This window comes from Spea bombifrons, chromosome 11 (genome assembly GCF_027358695.1).
Source record: "Spea bombifrons isolate aSpeBom1 chromosome 11, aSpeBom1.2.pri, whole genome shotgun sequence".
In the NCBI taxonomy this organism is placed as follows: domain Eukaryota; kingdom Metazoa; phylum Chordata; class Amphibia; order Anura; family Pelobatidae; genus Spea; species Spea bombifrons.
In genome coordinates, this window is record NC_071097.1 from 5,720,896 (window position 1) to 5,745,721 (window position 24,826).

The window sequence follows — 24,826 nt, forward strand, 5'->3', positions numbered from 1 at the left end:
GCTCCCCACCCTGTTGTCAGCACTTCAGCTGGGGGTTGTGGATCTGAGCGAACTACCCAGCATTCGGAGGACCCCGGTGGGAAGACCGCAGCCTCATCCCCCCATCCTGGGTTAACATCCTCGGATGAACAATCGACAAAATCCATGGACACTGGGGCATACTGCTGAACACGGTCAAACAGTTTTTTATATGCTTTTTCCAGTTCCCACTCCTGTGTAGTTAAAAAGTAAAAATCACCTCTCAGTGCACCTGGGAGGTCCAATTCCCTGAAATCTCGGATGTCCATAATCCGCCACTCCGCTGTACTGCCGAAGTCCAGGTCCTCCTGAAGACTATCCCATAACAATCCCAGGCCGCCAAAGTCATAGCCCTCCGTGGGCTCCGTTCCTTCCAGGCACCAACCCGCCTCGGCTGCATACCATCGTAACGCCCTGTATCCGTCATCCCACATCATCTCGGTTTGGACCAGCCCGTCTAACTCGGACACCCATTCCTCCCTGGGCTGCTTTCCCAGCAATGGCATTCGTGCCTCCAGCTGGAACCAGTAAATGTCCTCGCTGGTTGGGAGGCACTTACCCAAGTATTCCTGTTCCCATCGCAGAGTCTCCCATCAGAGTTGCCGACGGATATGATCCCTCCACCGCAGCTCGTCCTCAGCTGATACAGGTCCATCGGGTTGGGCCCGTGCCTCCTGCATACGCCGTCTGAACTCCAGTTCCATAGCTGAGGATCCTGGCGTTGCTCTTTCTCTGCCCGAAGGGTGACCAATCCTGGTGCTGGTTTGGATGTCCCGTTTGGAAGGAAACATCCCGCCGCTTGTCACCAATGTGACGGATCGTCCTGTGTCCCAGACTGGACACATCCGCCCGTCAGCTCCTTCCCTCTCCCAGTAAGCGGACACGCTGTGGCTGTCCGAAGAAAGCAGTCACAGACCAGCACTTCCCTCAATCATGAGACAGGACTTCATGCTTTGAGGTTAAAACAGAACTCTCTTTATTACAAACACACAGAATTTATATACAATCTCCATTCACTGTGCACCGAATCCAACCCCCAATCCCATCAGCCACATCCCCTCACAAATCCCATCGGTATACAGGGGATGTATCAGGTGAGGGGATTAAGGGATACAATGGGTTCCCCCACCTGTGTTATCTCCCCTGTAGTGCGGGGGCCGTCTGGGCAGATAAGGCTGTGCTGGCTGATTAAGAGCCCCAGCCAGATTATAGGATCGTCTCTTTGAAGGCTGGAGCTGCAGCCACATTCAAACCGGGTACACATAAATATAATAATAATAATAATAAGTGAAGATCAGACAGGGTTCGTCACAGTGGTGGTGGTAGATGGAGCTTGTCCCTTCTTAGTCCCAAAAGGAGGATCCATTTCAAATTTTGTGTTGTGTGTGTAGTGTAGTGTAGTGTAGTGTTTAAAATACTATAAAAAAATAAATAAAATAAATAAATAAAAAAAAGGAAAAACGAATTAAAGACAAAAAAATTAGAGGAAGTTCTCTTCAGTGCTACTGCTTAAAAAGTAAAACTATGCACTACTGCACTGTGCTGTGTGCAATCTGCCAAAGTGCTAAAGTTATTTAAATTATTAACTCAAGATTAACTATTTAATAACTAGCAGTATTTTATTTTTAATTTGAATTTACACGGGCCTAAGAGCTTAGCCTACTACTATGCTAGCCTAAAGCTATATTTCCTTACTATAAGTCTACCTCTAGGCAGACGCTCTCAAACCCACTAAGCTAAAGTGAGGTTAAATCAGATTCAGTATATGATTTATTAATTAATATTAAGTTATATAATATTAATAGATTAGAACTAATTTACTTATATATTATGTATTATAGATAGAAGAATATAGATTATGAATTAGAATTTAGAATTAGAATTACTTATATTATAGATTATGAATTAGAATATTATTATTTATAATATATTATAGATTAAGATTAAAGAAGATTAGAATTATTTTAGTGCTACAGCTAGTAGCTTGAAGCTTTGCTTAGTACAGCTCGTCACAGTCAATTTTTCTTGAAAAGAATTAGAAATAAAATAAAATGTCAGAGCAAAACAGTTAGCTTCACTGCTTGCTGCACTCACTAGCCCAACAAGTTCACTTCACTGATGGACTGAGGTGAGCAAAACACTAAGGGTACTTTTAATAAAATTGAAATAAAATGTAAAATAAATGAGAAAATCTTTGCAAAACAGTTAACGTCACTGCTTGCTGATCAAAAAAAAAACCACAGCACTTATGCGGCTGCACTCACTAGCCCAACAAGTTCACTTCACTGATGGACTGAGGTGAGCAAAACAAATGAAATAAAATGAAAGATTAATTAAGAAAAATTGACTTGGTCTCTTACTGTTGCTAAAACAAAGCACAAAATATAGAGCTGCAGCACCAGTACAAATAAGATTAGCTGAACTATACGCTAGTAGTAATTAATTAATATTATTACTTTTATTTATAGCTAATTTAATTAACTATTAAGACAAGAAAGAATTATAGAATTATTGATATTACTGATTTTAGATTAGACACTAGTAGATGTCTTGAATGTCTACAGTACACTCTACACTAGTATACTATTACTAACTATAACTGACAAATATATATATAATTTTATAATGAATTCAATTATTAATTATATTAATTAATATTACTGATTTTAAATTAGACACTAGTAGATGAATGTCTACAGTACACTCTACACTAGTATACTATAGTATATATAGTATATATATATATATGACTGACAAATATATATATATATATATATAATAATGAACTATTAAATTATAGATTCTATTAAATTATTATTTATAAATTCTATTTAATTTATTTAAGCAGGACAGGCAATAGGCACTAGTGCCAGCCCAGGGCAAGGGCACCCCAGTGCCACTGAGGCACTGGGTGCACTGTCAACTCAACAGCACTTACACTACAGTTGATGACAAATTAAATAAATAAAAAAAAATTAATCAAATTATTATTATTAATTATATTAAGTAGCACTGAAGTGAGGATGAAGTACACTGTGAGAAATGGCAGGCTAAGGCTTACCAGTCTCACACAGAACAGAACAATCGCTCTGTAACGCTCGGATGCAGCACAGCAGTGTTGCCAAAGCAGTCACAGCGAAAAATGAATGGATCTCTCAGGCAAGCTCTGGTCTTATAAAGGCGCCTTCAGAATTCAAAAAACAGCAGCACAGGCATTGGACGAGACCCTTAGCGTGACGTCACAAGAGTGAGCTGATTGGACAGACGAGATCAGCTCACTCCTGTTTGAAATTTTGGCGGCTGCGCGGCAAAAACGAAGACGATCGCGAAGAATCTTCGATTCTTCGTGGTTGTGAGTCTTCGTCTTCACCTACGTTTTGCCGGCACTGTATTCTCTTCGGTGTGTCTTCTGAACGAACAAAAAAACGGCCTCTTCGTGCTCGTTTTCATGTTCGCCCGAAGACGAATGCGCAAGTCTAGTAACCAGCTTGTTTACTTCTTCTGCTGGAAAGAAGAAGGATTCTTCCGATAGTTCCCCCTCCTCTAGGGATTCGGGATCTTACATCTGCCAATCCTTTTCAGGATCTGAAGTGTAAGGATACTGACCAGAGGGCCGGAACCCAGGCCGAGGGTCGGGGCCCACAGATCTAGGCTGAGGTAAAGAAAACATAACAGAGGTTTTAATCTGCTGAAAAGTGGACTGAAGCTCAGCTTTCATCCATTCCTTGAATTCTGAAATGGACTCCTCTCTGGCTTTGAGGCAGGATGAGCAAAATTTCCTAGAGGCGTCAGACATTGTAGCCTTGCGGTTTTTACAGGCAAAATGTTTCGTCTTGGATGCAGCCTTCCTAGGAGCTGGTGATTCTTCAGGGAGGTCTGGCTTATCTAGTGACATCCTAATAATAAAGGATAGGAGACGGTTAAAACAAAAAGAAAAAACAAACGCAGACAAATTCCCATAGACTCATAACCTACTTGGGTTAAGAGGCAGAAAACACCAGAACAGAAAATCTCAGGAAGCCAGGACTCTTCATCAGAAGAAAACTGCAAACTAAAAGCAGTACAAGCTAATAAAAAAAACCTTACCAAACCGAGGGAAAAAGGTCCAGAAAACCGCCAAAAAACCTTCTGTGACCTGAGAGCTGCTTACAGATCTGCCCCCTTCCTGACCTCAGATGCCTCCTGGCAGACTGAGATGAAACCGGAAGCACGCCACCGCAAAGATCAGACGCTTCCTGGCTGAAATCGTCGGCAGACTGAAGCAGAGTCCCGGCGTTCTGCTTCCAGTTAGCCCGCCCAAGGGCTGCTAAAGGTAAGTAGGCTACAGTCCTACCAAGGACCCTGAGTGAAAGAGCCTTTCCCTGCTCCGGTAAACAGGTTCCTACCGAGGACCGGACCGGAGAGGGCTAAAATGGCCGAGAAACGCTTGCCCGCTACCCAAAGCGGGACTGCAGCGCTGGACAGGAGAGCTCTGCCACGAGCTCTGAAAACAACAAATGGGGGATGTACCTACCCGGATAGGGCAGGAAAGAACTGTGGGTAAAGGGGAGGTTCTGGGGGTTTAAATCTTCCCTGCCCTATTCGGATAGTCGGACCTATCTCATATGCTACCGGGAGTAAGAAGGGAAATTTATCCTCACTCTCGTGGACCATGCCACCCGTTACCCCCCTAGATTTGCTTAGAGAGCACTGGCAGGGACCGAAGGGCCGACAATAGTAGAGTACGTGTTGGCCTTCTGGGATAGATTGAAGAACCACACGGACATGGTCCGGGAAAACCTTCAAGTGGCGCAAGGTTGGCAGAAACGGTGGTACGACCGGACCGACCCGGAGCCGTGCCTTTGAAGTTGGGCAGAAGGTCCTAGCGCTTAAACGATCCCGTCACGATAAGCTGCAGGTGGTGTGGCAGGGATGGTATCGGGTGGTGAAGCAACTGTGCAAAACCACCTACATGGTAGCTAAATGTGCAGACAGAAGGATCCAGCGAACCTTCCGTGTGAACATGTTGAAAGCCTACCAGGAGCGTCCCGAGGAAGTAGCAGTTATTTGCACCCCGGCGATAGATGACCCTGAGGGATTACCGTTGCCCCAGGTAGCGTCAGGGACGAGGGAACTTGGCGCGATACAGTTAGCGGTGCAGTTAGGGGAATCCCAGAAGGCCCAAGTTCTCCAGCTGTTAGATCAGAGAGGCGGCTTTCTCTCTGCCCTCCCCGGATGCACCACCGCGTGGAGACTCCAGGGCAGACCCCGTTACGCCAAGCGGCGTACCGAGTTCCTAAGTCTGTCCGAGAAGGGATGTTAATGGAGATTAGGGAGATGCTCGATCAGAGAGTGATTGAGCCGACCGAGAGCCCCTTGGCTTTTCCGGTAGTCCTAGTGCCTAAGAGAGATGGGACGACCCGGTTCTGTGTAGTCTACCACAGGCTCAAAGACCGGACTGTGACTGACACGTACCCCATGCCCCGAGTAGATGATTTGTTACACCGCATCTCTCGTGGTAAGAGAGATCGGCCTTCATCACCCCATTGGGACTATACCAATTTAGGGTAATGCAGTTTGGCATGAAGAACGCTCCGGCGACGTTCCAAAGGATGGTAGATCGACTCGTCGATGGCCTCCAGGACTATGCTTGCGCGTTGCAATCGGAGTTAGCCACCTAACCAAAGAAACAGCCCTAAGCCGACCCCGTTGGGGTCTAGCCGGGTCTGTCACTGGAAACAAAGGGGGGAGTAATGTGATGGTTCCTACAGTCACCCTACCCCTCAGTTAATGTTATCCAGTGACATGAAACTCTTTAATGTGTTATCAATAAAAATGTATATTAATGCCTTATTTTGTAAAAGTTTGCACACGGCACACTAAGGTCTGAGAGATAATCTAATAAAGATAATGTGTGCTCTTTATCTCCCAGACTTAGTGGTCCCGGTGTCCTGTTGTATTGCTCCCCCCCCCCCCTCGTGGTGTCCCTACCTATAAAAGGCGACACCTGTCCCATAATAAACAGTTATTCCTTTTGTTGTACCTAAAGACTAGTCTTGCCTGGTTATTTGGGTACCGGATAGCGATATCCCTTTACTTTGCTTGGGGATATTGCCTACAGATTGCGGGGAATTATTGTCCTGAAGGGAGAAGTCGCTCTTGGTGGAGAGGGAGAACCTGAGGTCCCTGGTCGGTCCGTCACACCGACACTAGCGGAGCAGGGCTCACGAGCTGGTCCGGTGACCCTAGCTTCACGGCACCGCAGCCCGCCGAGGCGTAGCTGAGTACAGTGCCATAATTGTCCTGAAAATGACAATTAGTGATACGATAGCCACACGACCTGATCACCACCTCTCTAGCGGCTCCAGTGACAAGGGATCCCCAGTCTCTGCGGGGGTGTCTGGGCTACGAGAGCCGAAGTCCATGGGTAGGGCAGGTGATACAGGGATGAGGTAGGACGGGAAGGGGAGCCAAGCGGCAGTAGGTTGAAGCTTCCCCCGGGATGGACCGCGGGACAGCCGGCGTGGGTCCGATAGCCGCGCTGGGGCAGTTATGGTTAATGAGGGTCTTTAGGGTTAATTTAGGGGCAGTAATGGTTAATGGGGTGTTTAGGGTTAATTTAATGCTGAGGACTGAGGGTTAATTTAACAAAGTTAACTAAAGGTGCAGTTAGAGGTAAAGCAATCTAAAAGCAATCTTAAGGTGGGTAATCTAAGAGGAATCTAAATCCTGGGGGCAGTGAAGATTATTAATGTATTTATTTATAAAAGTGTGGTGTCAGTGATATTCTCTGAATGGTTTGAATCTCTGAACGATTCTCTTCCTTCAGTGACATCGCTAGAGTAGGCAGGCAGGAGGGTTCATTGACCCTAATGAAAGGGGCGGGGCCAATCGTTAGTTTGACTGCAGGGAGGGACTGGGCAAAAGATTCGGATCATGAATCGGATCATTTCAATGACCGACTCGAAATGATCCGATTCACTTTACTGATCCGAACTTCGCATCACTGCTTTGGGGTATATGAAGGGTTAATTCCTTCTCAGCAATTAAGCTTTCAGAGGCAAGGGAGATGTCTACAGTGGAGCTACTCACGGCTCTCTCTCAGAATGATTATCAAATTCATTAATACGCTCCCCAGACCATTGCCAGCTACACGATCATCACACAGCTGAGAGATTCCCCGGCTTCTGCCACATTAATTTGCGGTAAACCACAATTTCCTATGCAATGCTGCCACCGTGTGGTAACACTTGCCCACCCACCTTTCTTGAGAACCATATTTATCCGCGTAAGTGCTGGCAGCTTTGCCTCGAATTTTAGCCCTGAAACGGGGTATGGTGTATGATGTAGTTTGTATGAATGGTGTTTAGCCACCGTTAAGCTCAGCAACTAAACATCGGGCTGAAAAACTGCAGTGGAAAGCAGTTGCCTATAAATAAGTTAGCAGCAAATTTATAGCAAGACAAATATAGCTTGTTCCAGAGATTATGGGTGGCTCTGAAAAGAGCCTTTGGTGGTGTTGGCTAATTGCCCTGCGGTTACCGATTACCGCACTCACTTGCTCTTGGCAGGCTTGTGGCTCTCGGTCTTCTTGGGCAAGAGCACCGCCTGGATGTTGGGTAGAACACCTCCCTGAGCAATGGTGACCCCTCCGAGCAGCTTATTGAGCTCCTCGTCGTTACGGACAGCAAGCTGCAGGTGGCGAGGAATGATACGGGTCTTTTTGTTGTCGCGTGCAGCGTTACCAGCCAGCTCCAATATCTCAGCAGTCAGATACTCCCAACACCGCTGCCAGATACACGGGTGCGCCGGCCCCTACTCTCTCGGCATAATTACCCTTGCGAAGAAGCCTATGCACACGGCCAACAGGGAACTGCAGACCAGCACGAGAAGAACGTGTCTTCGCCTTAGCACGAACCTTTCCGCCTTGTTTTCCTCTGCCAGACATGCTTTCGCTCGACAAACACTCACTCAGACTACTGACGAAATTATACGTTACAAAGAATCGCAGCACACTTACCCAGCTATTTGTAGCTCACCCCGTGACGCTATTCGTCACTGATTGGTTTCTTTTCAAAACATCCAATCGGGTGGACATAGTCTGAGACACCAATCGGTGTAGGCACTGCGGTTCATGGGCGGCCGCATCTGCACACGTGACAACCTCATCGAATCGGACGCGAGACAGCAGAACGGCCTTATTTGCATGCGGTGCCTATAAAGGGAAGGGCCCAGCGCACTAACGCTTCAGTGTGCATTACCTTCTTTTGCTCTGCGTGTTCAAAGGAAAGCAGACGCGATGCCTGATCCAGCGAAATCTGTGCCTGCTCCGAAGAAAGGCTCTAAGAAAGCTGTTACGAAGACTCAGAAAAAAGACGGGAAGAAGCGCAAGAAGAGCAGAAAGGAAAGCTACGCGATCTATGTGTACAAGGTACTGAAGCAGGTGCATCCAGACACTGGCATTTCCTCCAAGGCCATGGGCATCATGAACTCGTTTGTCAACGATATCTTTGAGCGCATTGCCGGGGAAGCTTCACGCCTAGCCCATTACAACAAGCGCTCCACTATCACTTCCCGGGAGATTCAGACTGCTGTACGCCTCCTCCTTCCTGGAGAGCTGGCCAAGCACGCTGTGTCAGAGGGCACCAAGGCTGTTACCAAGTACACCAGCGCCAAGTAAAGTTCTTTGTTCTCTCTCTTTAAACAAAGGCTCTTTTGAGAGCCACCTACACAGTCTGTCTCAGAGCTATGTGAATTATGTAGCCCCTTTTGTTGGACTGCTAGCTCTGGGAAGAGCATTTGTGAGCATTGAAATGTGCTCCTCACTCCTCCAGATCAGCTGGGGTATTGTGCCCGTCGACCAGACTGCTTGGCACGAGAAGCCCAAGGTGAAGGGGCTCCTGTAATGGCAACAATCTGTACTCTGATTGGGTATTCCAGCTAATCGCTGATTTCTCCTGCTGGGACCCAAGAGATTAACCCCTTCGCCGTCAAAAAGAACCAGCGTTGCAGAGAGAAGGGGCTGCTTTAACACTGCGGCTAGCCCAAGCTGAGCTACATCGTGGGTCTATTGTCCTGAAAACAGGATAAGACATGAGGGGACGACAAAGTCATAATAACAATCACACACATACTGGGACATACAGAATTCAGATAACTACCACAGACGGCGCCTATTACCCCTGGGACGTGTCAGCCCCCATTCAAGCGAGGCCAGCCTTTGGAGGACACCAGCTGCCGATCTCAGCACATGTTCTGCCAGTAGCTCAATCTATAGCCAGACCCAGCCACTGTCAAGCTGGTTATTTCAAGGCGTGCATAGAAAAGCGCGGGCAGACTCTGGGACAGCATGATCATAGCCTAAGAGAGGGTGTGGGTGGCTCTGAAAAGAGCCGTTGGGTGTTTCAGGGTCACGAGTGAACAAGCTTATCCTCCGAAACCGTACAGAGTACGGCCTTGGCGTTTCAAGGCATACACCACGTCCATAGCGGTAACGGTTTTCCTCTTGGCATGCTCAGTATAAGTGACTGCGTCACGAATCACATTCTCCAAAAACACTTTGAGCACACCACGGGTCTCCTCATAGATCAGCCCAGAGATACGCTTTACACCTCCTCTACGAGCCAAACGGCGGATAGCAGGCTTTGTGATCCCCTGGATGTTATCCCGAAGCACCTTCCTGTGCCTCTTTGCGCCACCTTTCCCGAGTCCCTTACCTCCTTTGCCACGGCCAGACATTATCGCGTTTACTCCACGAGCTCCACAGCACAATACTCGCCTACGGCCGGCCCGCTTTCTTTTATGCGTACTGGACGGACCTGATGGGGAACCGCACCATGCTGCCTCAAGGGGGTGTTGCTTTTTGAATATATGCTTCTCATTGGTTGGCTGGAGAAGCTTCCAAACGTGCCTCAGCCACCGATTGGCTATTTAGGAATATCAAAAACCTTAATGCTTTTGCCTCCCTCACCGCCACGTGATCGCTTTCGACGATCCCTCATTTACCACTAGGTGGCAGCATATCGCTGTAAATAAACGCCAAACGGAGACCAAGATAACGGCGGGCTTTTAGCTTTCGCCGTATCACTGTTAACGGTCAGCCAGTACACAGGTTCACTAGGTAGGAGGCTGACCAAAAGATAGGAGAAGAACTAAATAAAAAAAGAACCGCAGCTAACGAATAAATGACCGATTCGAGCATTTAATTTAAATAAATAAAAAAAAAAGATAACTCTCCACACCGAAGCCTCTTGATCAAAGGCTGGCTTTTTCAAACCATCGTCCTAGCCTATGAAAAAGAGGGGCGTGATTAAGCGTATCCAATCACATTCACCTCTACTCTATAAAGGGCTTGAGTTGGCCGCAGAATCGTTACAATTACGTTGTATTTGTCGGTGAATCAGATCTGCACGCAACAGCATGGCTCGCACCAAGCAGACAGCCCGTAAGTCCACCGGAGGAAAAGCTCCTCGGAAGCAGCTGGCGACCAAAGCTGCGAGGAAAAGCGCTCCAGCTACCGGCGGCGTGAAGAAGCCACATCGCTACCGCCCGGGCACCGTAGCTCTTAGGGAAATCCGCCGTTACCAGAAGTCTACGGAGTTGCTGATCAGAAAGCTGCCTTTCCAGCGGCTGGTCCGTGAGATTGCTCAAGATTTCAAAACCGATCTACGCTTCCAGAGTTCTGCTGTTATGGCTCTCCAGGAAGCCAGCGAGGCTTACCTCGTGGGGCTTTTCGAAGACACCAATTTGTGCGCTATTCACGCTAAGCGGGTTACTATCATGCCAAAAGACATTCAGCTGGCTCGTAGGATCAGAGGAGAACGTGCTTAAATAAACGTGGTGTTGGCGAACGCGATTTCCCCCTCACCCTCCCACAAAGGCTCTTTTAAGAGCCACCACATTATCACTCAAACGAGCTTGTGATTTGTTTCCCTTCGCATGCATGAAATTAACCCTGTTGCTCGCGCCCAAGCTTGAAATATCTCACACCGTTATCCCACTACCGAGCGAGCCGTTGAGCGGCCGAGTCCCCGGCTGGGCATAACGAGTAACGGCAAAGCACAATCTTTAAGCCCGCCCCTTATCTCTATTATGTTACGGACAGCGCTCCGAGCGAGAGCGCTGGCCGAATATGTGAATCCATGCATAACACACAAGTATGGGGCTAGGCTTGCAGCGGGTGGCCCACATAGCCGCGGCCGGGTGATTAAACGCTTTTTCTTTTTTCGGAGGATATGATGGTTCTGAAAAGAACCTTTTGTGTGAAGAATTAAGTGGGAAAGCACACACCAGAGGCGCTCCAAAACTCACGCCCCCCCTTCTCACTTTTTGGAGGCTGCCTTTTTAGCCTTGGGCTTAGCGGGACTTTTGGTAGCCTTGGGCTTAGCGGGGCTTTTGGCTGCCTTGGGCTTAACGGGGCTTTTGGCTGCCTTGGGCTTTGTGGCCTTCTTAGCTGGGCTCTTGCCAGCTTTCTTCGCTTTAACCTTAGGCTTCTTGGGACTCTTGGCAGCGGCCGACGGTTTCTTGATCTTTTTCGGGCTTTTCTTCACTCCTGCAGGGGCTTTCTTGGGCGACTTCACAACCTTCTTAGAGGCTACTTTTTTAGGCTTTACGGGAGTTTCCTTCTTCTTTGATGTCTTCTCTCTGCTCTCCAGCTGCTTCTTGTTCAGCTTGAAAGAGCCAGAGGCACCGCTTCCTTTCAGCTGGATCAGGGTCTCTTTAGACACCAGACCCTTGAGAGCGAGCTTCAGGCGGCTGTTATTCTTTTCTACGTCGTAGCCGCCAGCAGCGAGTGCTTTTTTAAGAGCTGCGAGAGACACTCCGCTGCGCTCCTTGGACGCAGAGACCGCTTTCACAATCAGCTCGGAGACACTGGGACCGGACTTCACAGAACGGCTTTTTGCAGCTGCCGGTTTTTTCGGCTGTTTCTTCTTGGAAGAGGTTTCTGCCGGCGGAGGCGCAGGGGAAGGAGCTGTCTCGGCCATCTCAATGCCTGGATCACACCACACAACACTGGAAACCGCACGTAAACACGGGGTTAAACCGCCAGAAGTTTGGCTTTTATAGACGAGCTGCCGCACATTCATTGGTTCATGAGCAGTGGCCTGCGAGCCTATGATTGGACGCCGTTTCTGAAACCTCCCCATGCTGCCGATCGCCGGGGCATCGCTGGATTTGCAGTCAGGGAGAGGGGGGTTTGAAAGGAAAATATATTTCCCGTTTGCGCGTAAACGTCTCATCACACTTCTAATTATAGATCCTAACTCCAAAGCAGTTGAATTTCTTTCACCGTGCAGCCCCCCCCCCCAAAAAAAGATAGAAAAAAAACTGCCAAGGAACAGCACCCAAGAGGTGTGAAATAATAAATAAATAAAATAATGAATACAGATAATTAATAAAATAAATTCTTTAATACGGTATCACCTATTAAAGATTAATTTATCCTTAAACTTAATCTACAAATTTATATAACCCAATCATTTATTATTATTTAAGAATAGCCTAATATTTATACATTAAAGAATAACATTAAAAATGATGAATATTTTTAACTAATAATAATCAATTAAATAATTTAAAATAAATTGTATTTCTACTGCTAGTGCCTGGCTGCCTGCCGGTCTGATGATTGTCTTAGGACTCGTAGCTGACAAGAGTTTACTTAGGGGTTATTTATTATTAACATATTATATTATTTATTTATTATTCAAAATAATAAAAGTAATTATTAAGATTAGGTTTTGTCTTATCAGGACGTTTTATGTGCGAGAGTGTGTTTGTGTGTATTAGCGCGTGAGCATACGTTAGTGAGGAAAGGGTTAAGCGTGAGAATGTGTTTGTGTGCATGCACCACTGTGTATTAATGATGTATATACTATTTCTTTAACGTGAGTGCGAGTGAATAGAACTAGAAAGGGAAAATAACAGGAAAGATCCTTGTGAATTGTGTGTGTGTGAACTCTGTAAAACACAGCTTTACATCTATGATCATATAGACTGACCTCTGTATAATAACACACAGCCTGACTTCTATACAAAACCCCCTGACCTCTGTATAAACCACACACCAGGACCTCTGTATAGTAACCCACAGACTGACTTATGACTATACGTTAATATTGGGGGCCCAGAGCAGCAGAGTTGACAAGGACTAGCGTGCCCCCCTCCCCCTGCCCTGTAATCAGCCCTTCGAAGCCTGTATATTTGTGAAAGGGGGAGCCGGCACCAGACTTACTTAAGAGGGCGGGGCTTCCTCTTCAGCAGCCGGCACCAATACAGAGACAGGGGAGGGACTATCTAGCCGTCTACTACCTCTCTCATTCTCCTAGCCCCTCCCCCGAGTGTCTGTTTGGATCAACCCCTTCCTTTCTTGCGTCTTCTGGAGATCCCAGATCTGCTCAAGGCAAGAAAAAGTTGGAGGAGGGAGAGAGCGGATGGACGTGAAATTACATTTTTAATATATTTTTTAAATAACATTTTAAATGGATTCCTGCCTTGAATAGGGAGCCGAGTCCCGCTCCTTAGGTATTTAGATTCTTGTTGTTCTTGTTGAGTACTTTGATGGTTTTGGCAGCAGTCCCGGTGTTCTTGTTGCGGTTTGGCAGCAGTCCCGGTGTTCTTGTTGTGGTTTGGCAGCGGTCCCGGTCTATTGATTGGTTGCGGTTTGGCAGCTGTCCAGGCGTTCATTGACTTGGTGTTGTGATAAATGAATGCCGGCGAGGAGAGGGTGCCGAACGTTCCTTTAATTGTCAGTAACAGGAGGGGACGCTTCTCTGTGCGGATTGAGAAAGCTCACACAGCTCCCTGACTGCGACTCGGATGATTGACTGCCACGCGGGGGCCACTCTCCCACAGCTTCCTGACGGCCACTCGGCCCCCCCCTCCAGAAGGCAACTCGGGGCCCCCACCCACAGCTTCCAGACTGCCATTTGGGGGCCCACATCCCAAGGATTCCAGAAGGCCACCCGGGGCCCCCTCCAAACGGCCAATGGGGGGACCCCCTCAAACTGCTTTCGGACTGCCACGCGGGGGCCCACCTCCCAAGGATTCCAGACTGCCACGCGGGGGCCCACCTCCCAAGGATTCCAGACTGCCACGCGGGGGCCCAACTCCCAAGGATTCCAGACTGCCACTGGGGGACCCCCTCCCACAGCTTCTGGACTGCCACTCATGGGCCCCCCTCCCACAGCTTCTGAACGGCCACTCGGGGGCCCCCTCCCAAGGATTCCGGACTGCCACTCGGGACCCCCCTCCCAAAGCATCCGGACTTCCGCTCAGGGGGCCCCTTCCCACCGCTTCCTGGCCTCATAATGTGTATTTATACCAGCAATGTATTATATATATAAATAAAGTTAGTTCCATTTATATGTGATGGCTCAGAGTAGTAGTATTGTTCGACAACTAAATAATGGATAATAAATTACACTGACATACTATATACAGTGCTGCAGAGTATGTTAATGTATTCTGTTACAGTATTATATAATTGTGGCATATTTGTCATATATATATTCATTGTCGCTTCCCAATGGTATTTCTTTGATTTACTGTAAAAGTTATGCCATAGTTAGTGTGACGGAAGCCTCCATCACTGGGGCCACTGGAGAAGCCTGACTGCCAGCCTCCTCCCTATTGACTATGGGCCCTGGGTTTGTAGAGACTTCTGTGGCTACCCCCAGCAGTATCATCCATCACTGGCTGAGGGGATTATCTCCAGCAGACAGCCAGGATCTGCCACCAGGGAGTGACCACCATTCTTTGATGTTTAATGTTGTATAAATCAGTCTCCCCCCCCACCTATTGTATTGTTAATCCTGTTACTGCCCCTGTTGTCTCTGAGAGGCAGATTCAGAGGGCGGTTTGTTTCCCAATATCTTGTTTTATGTAAATGTGTGTTTTGCTGGATATATCCAGTCCTGTGTGTGAGAAATAAATCAGTCTTCGTTTGGTTTTACCCTACACTGAGTCTCGGCGAGTGACTGGGGAACCGGGGAAAGAGTGTTGTCCCAGGCTAAGGGAGCACAAGACAGCGGAGGTAGTCGGTTGGACTAGCCAGCTCCGTAACAGTTAGTAAAGGCAGATAGATGCCCAGACTCTTCTTTAATTCTCTGATCAGGCCCCAGTTACCCCTGCATTCCTGTGAAAATATTTTGTCGTTCCATGTCAGTAATGTCACAGAGCTGGCTAGTACGACCGACTACCTCCGCTGACTTGTGCTCCCTTAGCCTTACACACATGGCTAGATATAGCCAGCAAAGCGAACATTAACATAAACAGTCAGGTATTGGATTACAACGGCTACAGAACCGCCCCCTTAATCTGGGTAATTTGGACCCCCAGGGGCAATACGGCCATTAAAGTGATTAACAATACAATGGGGTCCCCACCTCCACTATATATTACTGGCCAACATTTCCAGGGAAAAGAATGGTTTGGCCGGTGTCAGACAATTCTTGCGTGGAAAGAGTTAAAATGCTAGCATGTTAAATGTCCATGGGTTATCTAGTGTTTTTTTTTTTTTAAATGTATGATTTGATGGGTAAATTGAATTGGCCGGGTTCAACAATGTCCCAAATAACACGGGGGGCAGGGACCACACGTCACATTTCCAATTTGAAAAATGCACACCTCTCAAATGTGGCCTTTTAACCCCCCAGACGAGGACAACAGTCCCACTCGCCAGGGGAGGGAGGCAGGGTCCATAATCTGTGGGTAGCACTCCATCACACTGTTGAGGTGTAAATATACTAAGTATGCACTGAGTTCAGCCTTTGGAAATTGAGAAACAATTTCTTTTTAGTGCCTGGATTAACTAGCAAATCCGGCAACACTGAAATCTGGTACAGAAAAAGATGGAAAATCTTTTAGTTATCCCACCACTGACACCACATTTGTCACGGTCAGGACTACTTGCCAAGCTGTGACGGTGTGGAGGGTGTGGGCATGAACAGAGCCGGCCTTAGGTGTTCCGGCGCCCTGTGCAAACTACCCCCCTCTGCTGCTTCAAACTACCCCCCCTGTCCCTTCAAACTACCCCCCTCTGCCCCTTCAAACTACCCCCAACTCTGCCCCTTCAAACTACCCCCAACTCTGCCCCTTCAAACTACTCCCCCTGTGCCTTCAAACTACCTCCCTCTGCCCCTTCAAACTACCCTCCCTCTGCCCCTTCAAAAACTACCCCCCCTCTGCCCCTTCAAACTACCCCCCTGCCCATTCAAACTACCCCCCCTTGCCCCTTCAAACTAACCCCCCTGCCCCTTCCTTCAAACTACCCCCCCCTCCCGACTTCTCCTTATCCTAACTTACCTTGAGGAGTCCTGCCGGCATTTCATGTTGAGCGTCGGAATAGTCCGGCGCTCAACATGAGATGCCGGCACTGCGATGGAGTCACGGAGAGTAAGGGGCGTCAAGCGGTTGCTGAGAACTTCACGAGCAACCGCTCGGCGCCCCTGCCCGGGACATAAATGAAAGCATTGTTGGTTTTTTTTGTTGTTGTTTTTTTTAACTTTATTTAACATCCTCCATGTTAAATAAAGAAAAAAAAACGTAATTTAACATGGAGGATGTTAAATAAAGTTAAAAAACCAACAACAAAAAAAAAAAACAATGTTTTCATTTAGGTGCAGAGGGGGCGGCAGCGGACCCCACGGCGGCATCGGAGGAGGACCCCGCAGTGGCGGAGGAGGACTCCGCGGCGCCCCCTGGAGTGTGGCGCTCTGTGCAGTCGCACAAGTCGCACACCCCAAAGGCCGGCCCTGGGCATGAAGTGGTTAATAGCACCAGGCCTCTGTATTTACTATCTTCACCACTTAACAAGGCATCAGTTATACCAAATGAACCCCCAAATCCTGCCTTTATCCCCTCAGGTAGTCTGCCACCACTCACGATTTTGATACCGGATTTGTGAGAAATCCGAACTAGAACATTTATCTCTCTCTATATACCGTATTGGCTCGAATATAGGCCGCACTTTTTTCCCCCACTTTAAGTCTTTAAAGTGGGGGTGCGGCCTATATTCGGGGTCTAGCGCCCGACGCCCGGGACATGTGTCCCGTTATGATACAGATCCCCCGCAGCGGTGCAGGGGACCTGCATCCTACTCTCTGATACGCTCAGACAGCCTCCCCTGCCGGAGATTGTTTATGCTCGCGTCGGGGGTAGAGTGGCAGCAAATCTCGGGAAGGGGGGGATAGAGTGGCAGCATATCTCGGGGGTGGCAGAATTTTTTTTCTTTAAAAAAGCACCTAATTTTTAGGGTGCGACCTATATTCGGGTGCGGCCTATATTCACGCCAATACGGTATATATCCTCTAGAACTTAATAACAATACGGTAACGTGTTATCCTCTCTTAGGGTTTGTGGATATCTATAGTAGAGCCAGAGCCGGCCTTAGGTGTTCTGGCGCCCTGTGCGGACTACTCCTCTGACGCCCCCCCATCCCCCAAAAAGAAAGGAAAAAAAATCTTGTCACGAAACTCCCCTTTCTCACTATCTATCCCCTCTCCCCCTTTATCACTATCTACCACCTCTGCCCCTTCTCATTATCAACCACCTCTGCCCCTTCTCACTATCTACCACCTCTGCCCCTTCTCACGGCCTCCCCCCCCGCCCCATCTCACTGCCTTCCCCTCCCCCCCATCTCACTACTTCTCATTATCCTTACTTACCTTGTTGAGTCCTGCGGTGGGAGCGGGAGGCATCCATCTGCCGCGGTGCATGCTTCACAGCTGAGCACTGGAATATGACATCATATTTTGGTGCTCAGCATGAAACGCCGGCACCGGACGGAGTCACGGAGAGTGAGGGGCACCGAGCGGTTGCTGAAAACTTCACGAGCGACGCTCGGCGCCCCTGCCCAGGACTTAAATTAAAACATCGAGGGGTTTTTTTGTTGTTAAATATGTTAAATAAAGTTAAAAAGTGTATTTTACATGGAGGATGTTAAATAAAGTTAAAAAAAACCAAACATACTAAAAAAACAATGGTTTAATTTAAGTCCCGGCCACACAGATCGCACACCCCTAAGGCCGGCCCTGACTAGAGCCCAAAGACAGACTTGGATTATGAATATTTTAATAACAAAAAGACAAAGATTACACAGTGCCACAATTACAAAAAAACAAGACGTACAAAAGAAAACCAAAATGGCAAACAGTTCTTAAAACGATGGGACTTAAACACAGGACCCTCACTCACGAGTTTCTTCAATAAGCCGGCCTGTGGGAACTCCTTAAGTCCAGACGGTTTTTTTATGATGTTGTTCCGATCAGAGTATATCGTGAAGTTCTGCTTTGAGGTCGCTGCATTGCCCCTAAATCAGATTCTGTTTCAAGAAAACATCCCTCTGACCACATGGCCAATTATATGACACCTTTTCCAAGAATTGGTTCCCATCTTTGATGTGCCAATAAATTATGGTGGGGTAAAGGTGATGGAAAACCCCTCCACTTAAGATAGGAATGGAATTCCTACTACTAAGGATCCTTATCAGTTAGGCCATGAATCACCACAGGGGTCCTGGGAAGATGACACCTCTTGCCAGATCAGATATGGAGGGCATGTACAAAGAAACTGATTTAGATCAACATTGCTAACACAAATGAATTAACCACCTCTGCTGGATTATCCTTCCATGTATCCACTACATTATATGAGTTAATCATGACAGCTACACTTCCGTGTACTACAGTGCTGGCGAGGTTCCTGATAGGCTGTATTTCCTGTTAATCCAAGTCTTGTATGTCCGGTGACTATGGGCAGAGGGAAGCAACGTCTGGCGGGTGTACCTAACCTGTTTATAAGCCCGTGTGTTTCCCAAATAAAGAGTCCCCGTTTTGCCTCATTACGAGTCTCGTCTTGCTATTTAGTTAAGGCTCGGTGCTGCCCTTATCAGGGCCACCGAGCCCCGCAATGGCCGTACCACATTAAACCGGTGTTTTCGGGGGTGATCCTGAAGGAGCGGCGGCGATCCCCGGTAGCTCGGGGCAGGGGCGTACCTAGAGTATTTGGCACCCGGGGCAGATCCTGTAAGTGGCACCCCCCCAAAAATGTAAAGACATCTACAAAATTATGTTGGCAAGAATATTCATTGCACCAATTTGTAAACTGTATGTAAACTGTAAAAACGGCGTCCACATTGCCCACATAGAACCTGACCAGCACCCAAATTACACACACATAGGACGTGCCATCTTTGCCCCCAAACAGCCCAGCATGAGTCAGCATTGTTCCCAAACAGCCCAGTGTACGCCATCTTTGTCTCATAAACACACTACCTGTGCCATCTTTGTCCCATAAACACCCTGCCTGTGCCATTTTTCTCCCATAAACACCCTGCTTATACCATCTTTGCCTTTTTTGACAAATCAACTATACACCTATGATTAACACAAACACTTTTACAGTCACTCACTAATTCACACAATAATTTATTCTTTCACACAAATTATTTACACATATTCATTGATGCATTCTCACAAATTCATTAATTCTCTCACTCATTCACACAATTCATCCACACATTAATCCATTCATTTTCACTCTCATTCTGACTCTTTATTTCAATATTCTTGCTACCCTCCTTTCTCCCTATCTACCCATTCTCACCCCCTTCTGCCCTATCTTGCCCTTCTTACTCCCTTCTCCCTATCTACCCCCTATCCCCCCCGTCTCACTCCCTTCTCCCAATCTACCCCCCCTTACTATCTACCCTCTCCCCCCTTTGAAGTTCACTTACCTTTCAGGAGTCCTGGGGTGGGGGTGCAAGGCCTCTGTCTCCCAGCTCTGCCACTGTATGGAACAGCATGGTAAGTGTGGATTGGTAAGTGTGGATTGGTAAGTGTGGATTGGTAAATGTGTGAGAGTGATGGGAGTTATGATGTACTTTAGAGCATAATTATATAATGAAAAAGACATTGGAAATGGTACAGCATAACACCCATCACTCTCACACATTTACCAATCCACACTTACCAATCCACACTTACCATTCCAGATGCCACACATACCAATCCACAGATTCCACACATACCAATCCACAGATTCCACACATACCAATCCACACTTACCAATCCACAGATTCCACACATACCAATCCACAGATTCCACACATACCAATCCACACTTACCAATCCACAGATTCCACACATACCAATCCACAGATTCCACACATACCAATCCACATTTACCAATCCACAGATTTCACACTTACCAATCCACACATACCAATCCACAGATTCAACACATACCAATCCACACATACCAATCCACACATACCCATCCACACATACCCATCCACACATACCCACCATCCAAACCTACCCATCCACTCTCACTGTCACTCTAACTGAATGATTTCCTCCCTTCCTCTTTTCTTCTTACAACAGTCAGCTCATTTTCTTTCTCTTCGCTCCTCTTCTTCTGTCTTCTTCCGGGTTCAGAGGGCACGGACGGCTTCAGTGGGATCTGACAACAAACCCCGGCGCACAGCAACAGTTGCCGCGCAGATCGCGAGGGAGCGGTATCGGAGGTCTTTTTTTTTTTTTTAAATCAGTTTTTATTAGCCTCTGTGAAAAGGGCAGTACAAATAAAGGCATAAAACCATACAACAAAGAAGCGTCACAGTAACGGTCATAAAAATGTAAACGAGAGCATAGCATTCCTTTACAATGTTACCGGATCATGAATGTCACACAATAACAAAGCACCCATGTGTACAATAGCCCAAACTTGGAATACATAGTATCAAGCCAAACAGAGGATTTCCATTTTGTATAATATAAAGGAAAAGAAAACAGACCTCCGGCTCCCTTGAGTGATTTTAAGCCGCTCCCTTGCGAGCCTTCTCCTCCAGCGGCGGACATTGCTGTCCGTCTCTGGAGGGGTGCCGGCAAGTTGGCACCCCCCTGATGAGCGGCACCCGGTGCGAACCGCCCCCCCCGCCCCCTGCTAGGTACGCTACTGGCTCGGGGTCCTGAGTATATCCTGTCCAAAAGGTTAGGCGATCGGTCGAAGGGACCCCGAGCGGCAGCAGTTCAAAGTTTCCCCGTGACGGACCATGAGATACTCCACGGGTGGTGGGGGCACGGACCAGGGGTGGTTCGGGGAAGAGGCCTCCTATAGATTACCGGCTGCTGGGGCTGCCAGGAGAGCAGAGATCAGCCGGCGTGGTAACCGAGGTTGGTAACTTGTTTCTGGCTCTTCATCAAAGTATCAGCTACATCTTTAGAGAGACCTTGTGACGGATCGTCCTGTGCCCCAGACTGGACACATCCGCCAGCCAGCTCCTTCCCTCTCCCAGTCAGCGGACACGCTGTGGCTGTCCGAAGAAAGCAGTCACAGACCAGCACTTCCCTCAATCATGAGACAGGACTTCATGCTTTGAGGTTAAAACAGAACTCTCCTTTTATTACACACAGAATTTCTATACAATCTCAATTCAATGAGCACCGAACCCAACCCCCAATCCCATCAGCCATATCCCATCACAAATCCCATCAGCCACATCCCATCACAAATCCCATCAGTTTCCAGGGGATGTATCGGGTGAGGAGATTAAGAGATACAATGGGTTTCCCCCACCTGTGTTATCCCCCCCCCTGTAGTGCGGGTGCCGCCTGGGCAGACAGGGCTGTGCTGGTTTATTAAGAGCCCCAGCCGGATTACAGGATTGTCTCTTTGAAGGTTGGAGCTGCAGCTACATTCAAACAGGTTACAAATAAATATAATAATAATAACAGTGAAGATGAGACATGGTTCTTCACAGACCTGCCTGAATTAAAGTCTCCCTTTCAGGAGCCAAACTGAAAGACTGAAACAGGCGGGATTTGGGTGGAGGACAGGCCCCTGCTGGAGTAGGTCTGGTTTGATCTCCAACCTTAGAGGGCTCTCTATGGACAGACGAATCAACTCCGGGTATCAAATCCTTTTGGGCCAGTCGGGAGCTATCAGAATCACCCGACATCTGTCCCAGGCGATGAGAGGAAGAGGGGGCAAGATATAACCCAGGTCGAAGGCCCAAACCTGAGAAAAGGCATCCAGAGCTAAGGGATGGCCTGCTGCTGACAGAGAATAAAACAGAGGGAGTTTCTTGTTGGCTGTAGTAGCCATGAGGTCGATCTCTGAAACTCCCCAGATCTTCGTGATCTGATGAAACGTCGCATAGCTCAGGCTCCACTCTCCTTGAAGAACAGAAGTTCTGCTTAGGAAATCTGCAGTGACGTTATCCTTTCCATGGATGAAGACGGCCGAAAGGTGAGAAAGATGAAATTTGGCCCACTTCCCGATCTTCTGACGAAGACTTCCTAACTGAAGACTTCTCGTGCCACCTTGTTTGTTCAGGAAAGCCACTACCGTGCGATTGTCCGACAGAATTCTTACCGCTTTCCATCATAGCCTGGACTGCCATGAGAGGAGAGCTTTCCAAACTACCCGAAGTTCCAGCATATTGATTTGAAGATGGCGCTCGTGGTTGGACCAAAAACCTTGACGAAATTCTTTGTCCATCGTAGCTCCCCAACCGGATAGACTTCCCCAACCGGATAGACTGGCGTCCGTGGAAACGACTGTCCAAGAGGGCTCGGTCCAGACCAGACCTGAACCCAGCCTTTTCGCCTGAAGCCACCATCTGAGGGAAGAACGGACGCTGGGAGGAAGAGAGACCTTCCTTGAAAGTGCCGGAACGGATCGATTCCATGACTTCAGGATGAGACATTGTAGAGGACGGATATGCAGAAGCGCCTATGCCACGGCAGGCCTTGTATAAACCATCAGTCCAAGAAGTCACATGAGAAGCCGTAGACTGGAAAGACGTCTGGAAAGAATCAAGCTGGTAAGGCTGATAATGTTCTGAATTTTGTTCTCCGGCAGAAAAATCTTTTGACACGTAGTGTCCAGGATAAACCCCAGCAAGGGAATTATTCTGTTGGGAAGCAGGTGGGATTTTCGAAAATTGACAATCCATCCCAAATCCTGAAGCATGGAAACAGTCCTGTGAATCTGTTGAGACTCAGCTGATAGAAGCCGATAGGAAGGGTCTGGAATTGGAAATGACGAATCCCTGATGTAGACGGAATGGCCACCCGAAGGAACCTCTGAGAATCTTGCTTGTTGGGAACATGGAGATGGAGATAGGCGTCTTGAAGATCGAGAGTAGCCAGGAAATCCCCTTCGGAAAGAAGTTCCACGGTGGATTTGATAGATTCCATCCTGAACTTCCTGGAACTCACTAATTGATTTAGAAACTTGGGGTCTATGATAAGCCTGAAGTCTCCCGATGGTTTGGAAACCACGAAGATGTGGGAGTAAACACCTCTTCCTCTTTGGGCAGCAGGCACTGGGATAAGTACTTGTTTCTTGACAAAATCCTGCACCAGATCCAAAAGCGCCTTTCTCCTGGAAGGATCCGCGGGAGGTGTAGACATCATAAAACGCTCTGGGGGAGTGCTGACAAGCTCCAGACCGTACCCTCTGGAAATGATCCCCAGGGTCCAAAGGTCTGGACAAACAAGAGCCCAAAGGTGGAAAAAAAATTCTCAGCCTGCCCCCTACCGCACAACTCCTGGCATCAAGGTCTCTTAGCGGCTCCATCTTCATGTTTAGATGGGAAGGGTCTGCCCCTACCACGAAACCAAGCCTGGGGTCAGAATCTTGACCTCTGGAGGACCTGAACGAACAATTTGGACGAAAATGAGGTAAAGGTTTACGTTTAGGCAAGAAGTACTTATCCCCAGTAGCCTTTTCCAATAAAGTTTCCAGCTCTTTCCCAAACAGATCTTTGCCAGAAAAGGGAATCCCGCACAAATGTTGCTTGGAAGCGGAGTCTGCTGACCAGGCTTTGAGCCATAGAGCCCTTCTAGACACATAAAAAAATCAGCAGCGCTCTTCAAATCTGAGATGCCACAGAGGATATCCTCTTCTCCTGCACCGCTTAGGATATCATCTTCAATTTGTTGAAGCCATAAGCGCATAGCCCTAGCTACTGAGGCTGCTGCAATGCCTGGCTTAAAGATAGCTGCTGAGGCTTCAAAAGATCTCTTAGCTGCCCCTTCTGCCTTCCTATCCATGGGATCCGAAAAATGAGAGGAATCTTCTAAAGGTATAGCAGATCTTCCTGTGGCTCTGGCCACTGGAGCATCAACTTTGGGAGTTGAACAGAGCTCAGAGAAATCGTCTGGAAAAGGAAAGAGTCTGGACACCCTTTTACAGGTAGTTAGCCTTCTTTCCGGAGCCTTCCACTGGTCAGTGATTATGGATTTTAAGGTTTCATGAATAGAAAAAACCTTAGGTTTCTTAAAGGAGCCCTGGTTTGTCTTTTGGCTGCTCTTCTTCCAGGTCCGGAGCAGCCCTTACGGCAATAACCAGCTTGTTTACGTCTTCTGCTGGAAAGAAGAAGGATTCTTCCGATAGTTCCCCATCCTCTAGGGATTCGGGATCTTCCATATGCCATTCCTTTTTAGAATCTGAAGTGTAAGGTTCCTGACCAGAGGGCCGGAACCCAGGCCGAGGGTCGGGCCCACAGATCTAGGCTGAGGTAAAGAATCCATAACAGAGGTTTTAATCTGCTGAAAAGTGGACTGAAGCTCAGCCTTCATCCATTCCTTGAATTCTGAAATGGACTCCTCTCTGGCTTTGAGGCAGGATGAGCAAAATTTCCTAGAGGCGTCAGACATTGTAGCCTTGCGGTTTTTACAGGCAAAATGTTTCGTCTTGGATGCAGCCTTCCTAGGAGCTGGTGACTCTTCAGGGAAGTCTGGCTTATCTAGCGACATCCTAATAATAAAGGACAGGAGACGGTTAAAACAAAAAGAAAAAACAAACGCAGACAAATTCC

General features: G+C 47.7%; 4 protein-coding genes and 1 pseudogene across 4 annotated transcripts; 2 read left to right on the forward strand and 3 right to left on the reverse strand.

The window, feature by feature from the left end:
* Positions 1-7,488: 7,488 nt before the first annotated feature.
* Positions 7,489-7,962, reverse strand: LOC128468940 (histone H2A type 2-B-like; annotated as a pseudogene).
* A 261-nt stretch (positions 7,963-8,223) lies between these two features.
* LOC128468958 (histone H2B 1.1-like) lies at positions 8,224-8,711 on the forward strand. Its single transcript, XM_053450766.1, has one exon. The coding sequence runs from the start codon at positions 8,297-8,299 to the stop codon at positions 8,675-8,677; it is 381 nt and encodes a 126-aa protein (XP_053306741.1). The 5' UTR covers positions 8,224-8,296; the 3' UTR covers positions 8,678-8,711.
* A 712-nt stretch (positions 8,712-9,423) lies between these two features.
* LOC128469029 (histone H4) lies at positions 9,424-9,761 on the reverse strand. The gene has a single exon (XM_053450827.1). The coding sequence runs from the start codon at positions 9,733-9,735 to the stop codon at positions 9,424-9,426; it is 312 nt and encodes a 103-aa protein (XP_053306802.1). The 5' UTR covers positions 9,736-9,761.
* A 655-nt stretch (positions 9,762-10,416) lies between these two features.
* LOC128468899 (histone H3) lies at positions 10,417-10,827 on the forward strand. Its single transcript, XM_053450715.1, has one exon. The coding sequence runs from the start codon at positions 10,417-10,419 to the stop codon at positions 10,825-10,827; it is 411 nt and encodes a 136-aa protein (XP_053306690.1).
* A 476-nt stretch (positions 10,828-11,303) lies between these two features.
* LOC128468862 (histone H1B-like) lies at positions 11,304-12,025 on the reverse strand. The gene has a single exon (XM_053450682.1). It carries the CDS (start codon positions 11,979-11,981, stop codon positions 11,319-11,321), a length of 663 nt encoding a protein of 220 aa, XP_053306657.1. The 5' UTR covers positions 11,982-12,025; the 3' UTR covers positions 11,304-11,318.
* Between the last annotated feature and the right edge of the window lie 12,801 nt (positions 12,026-24,826).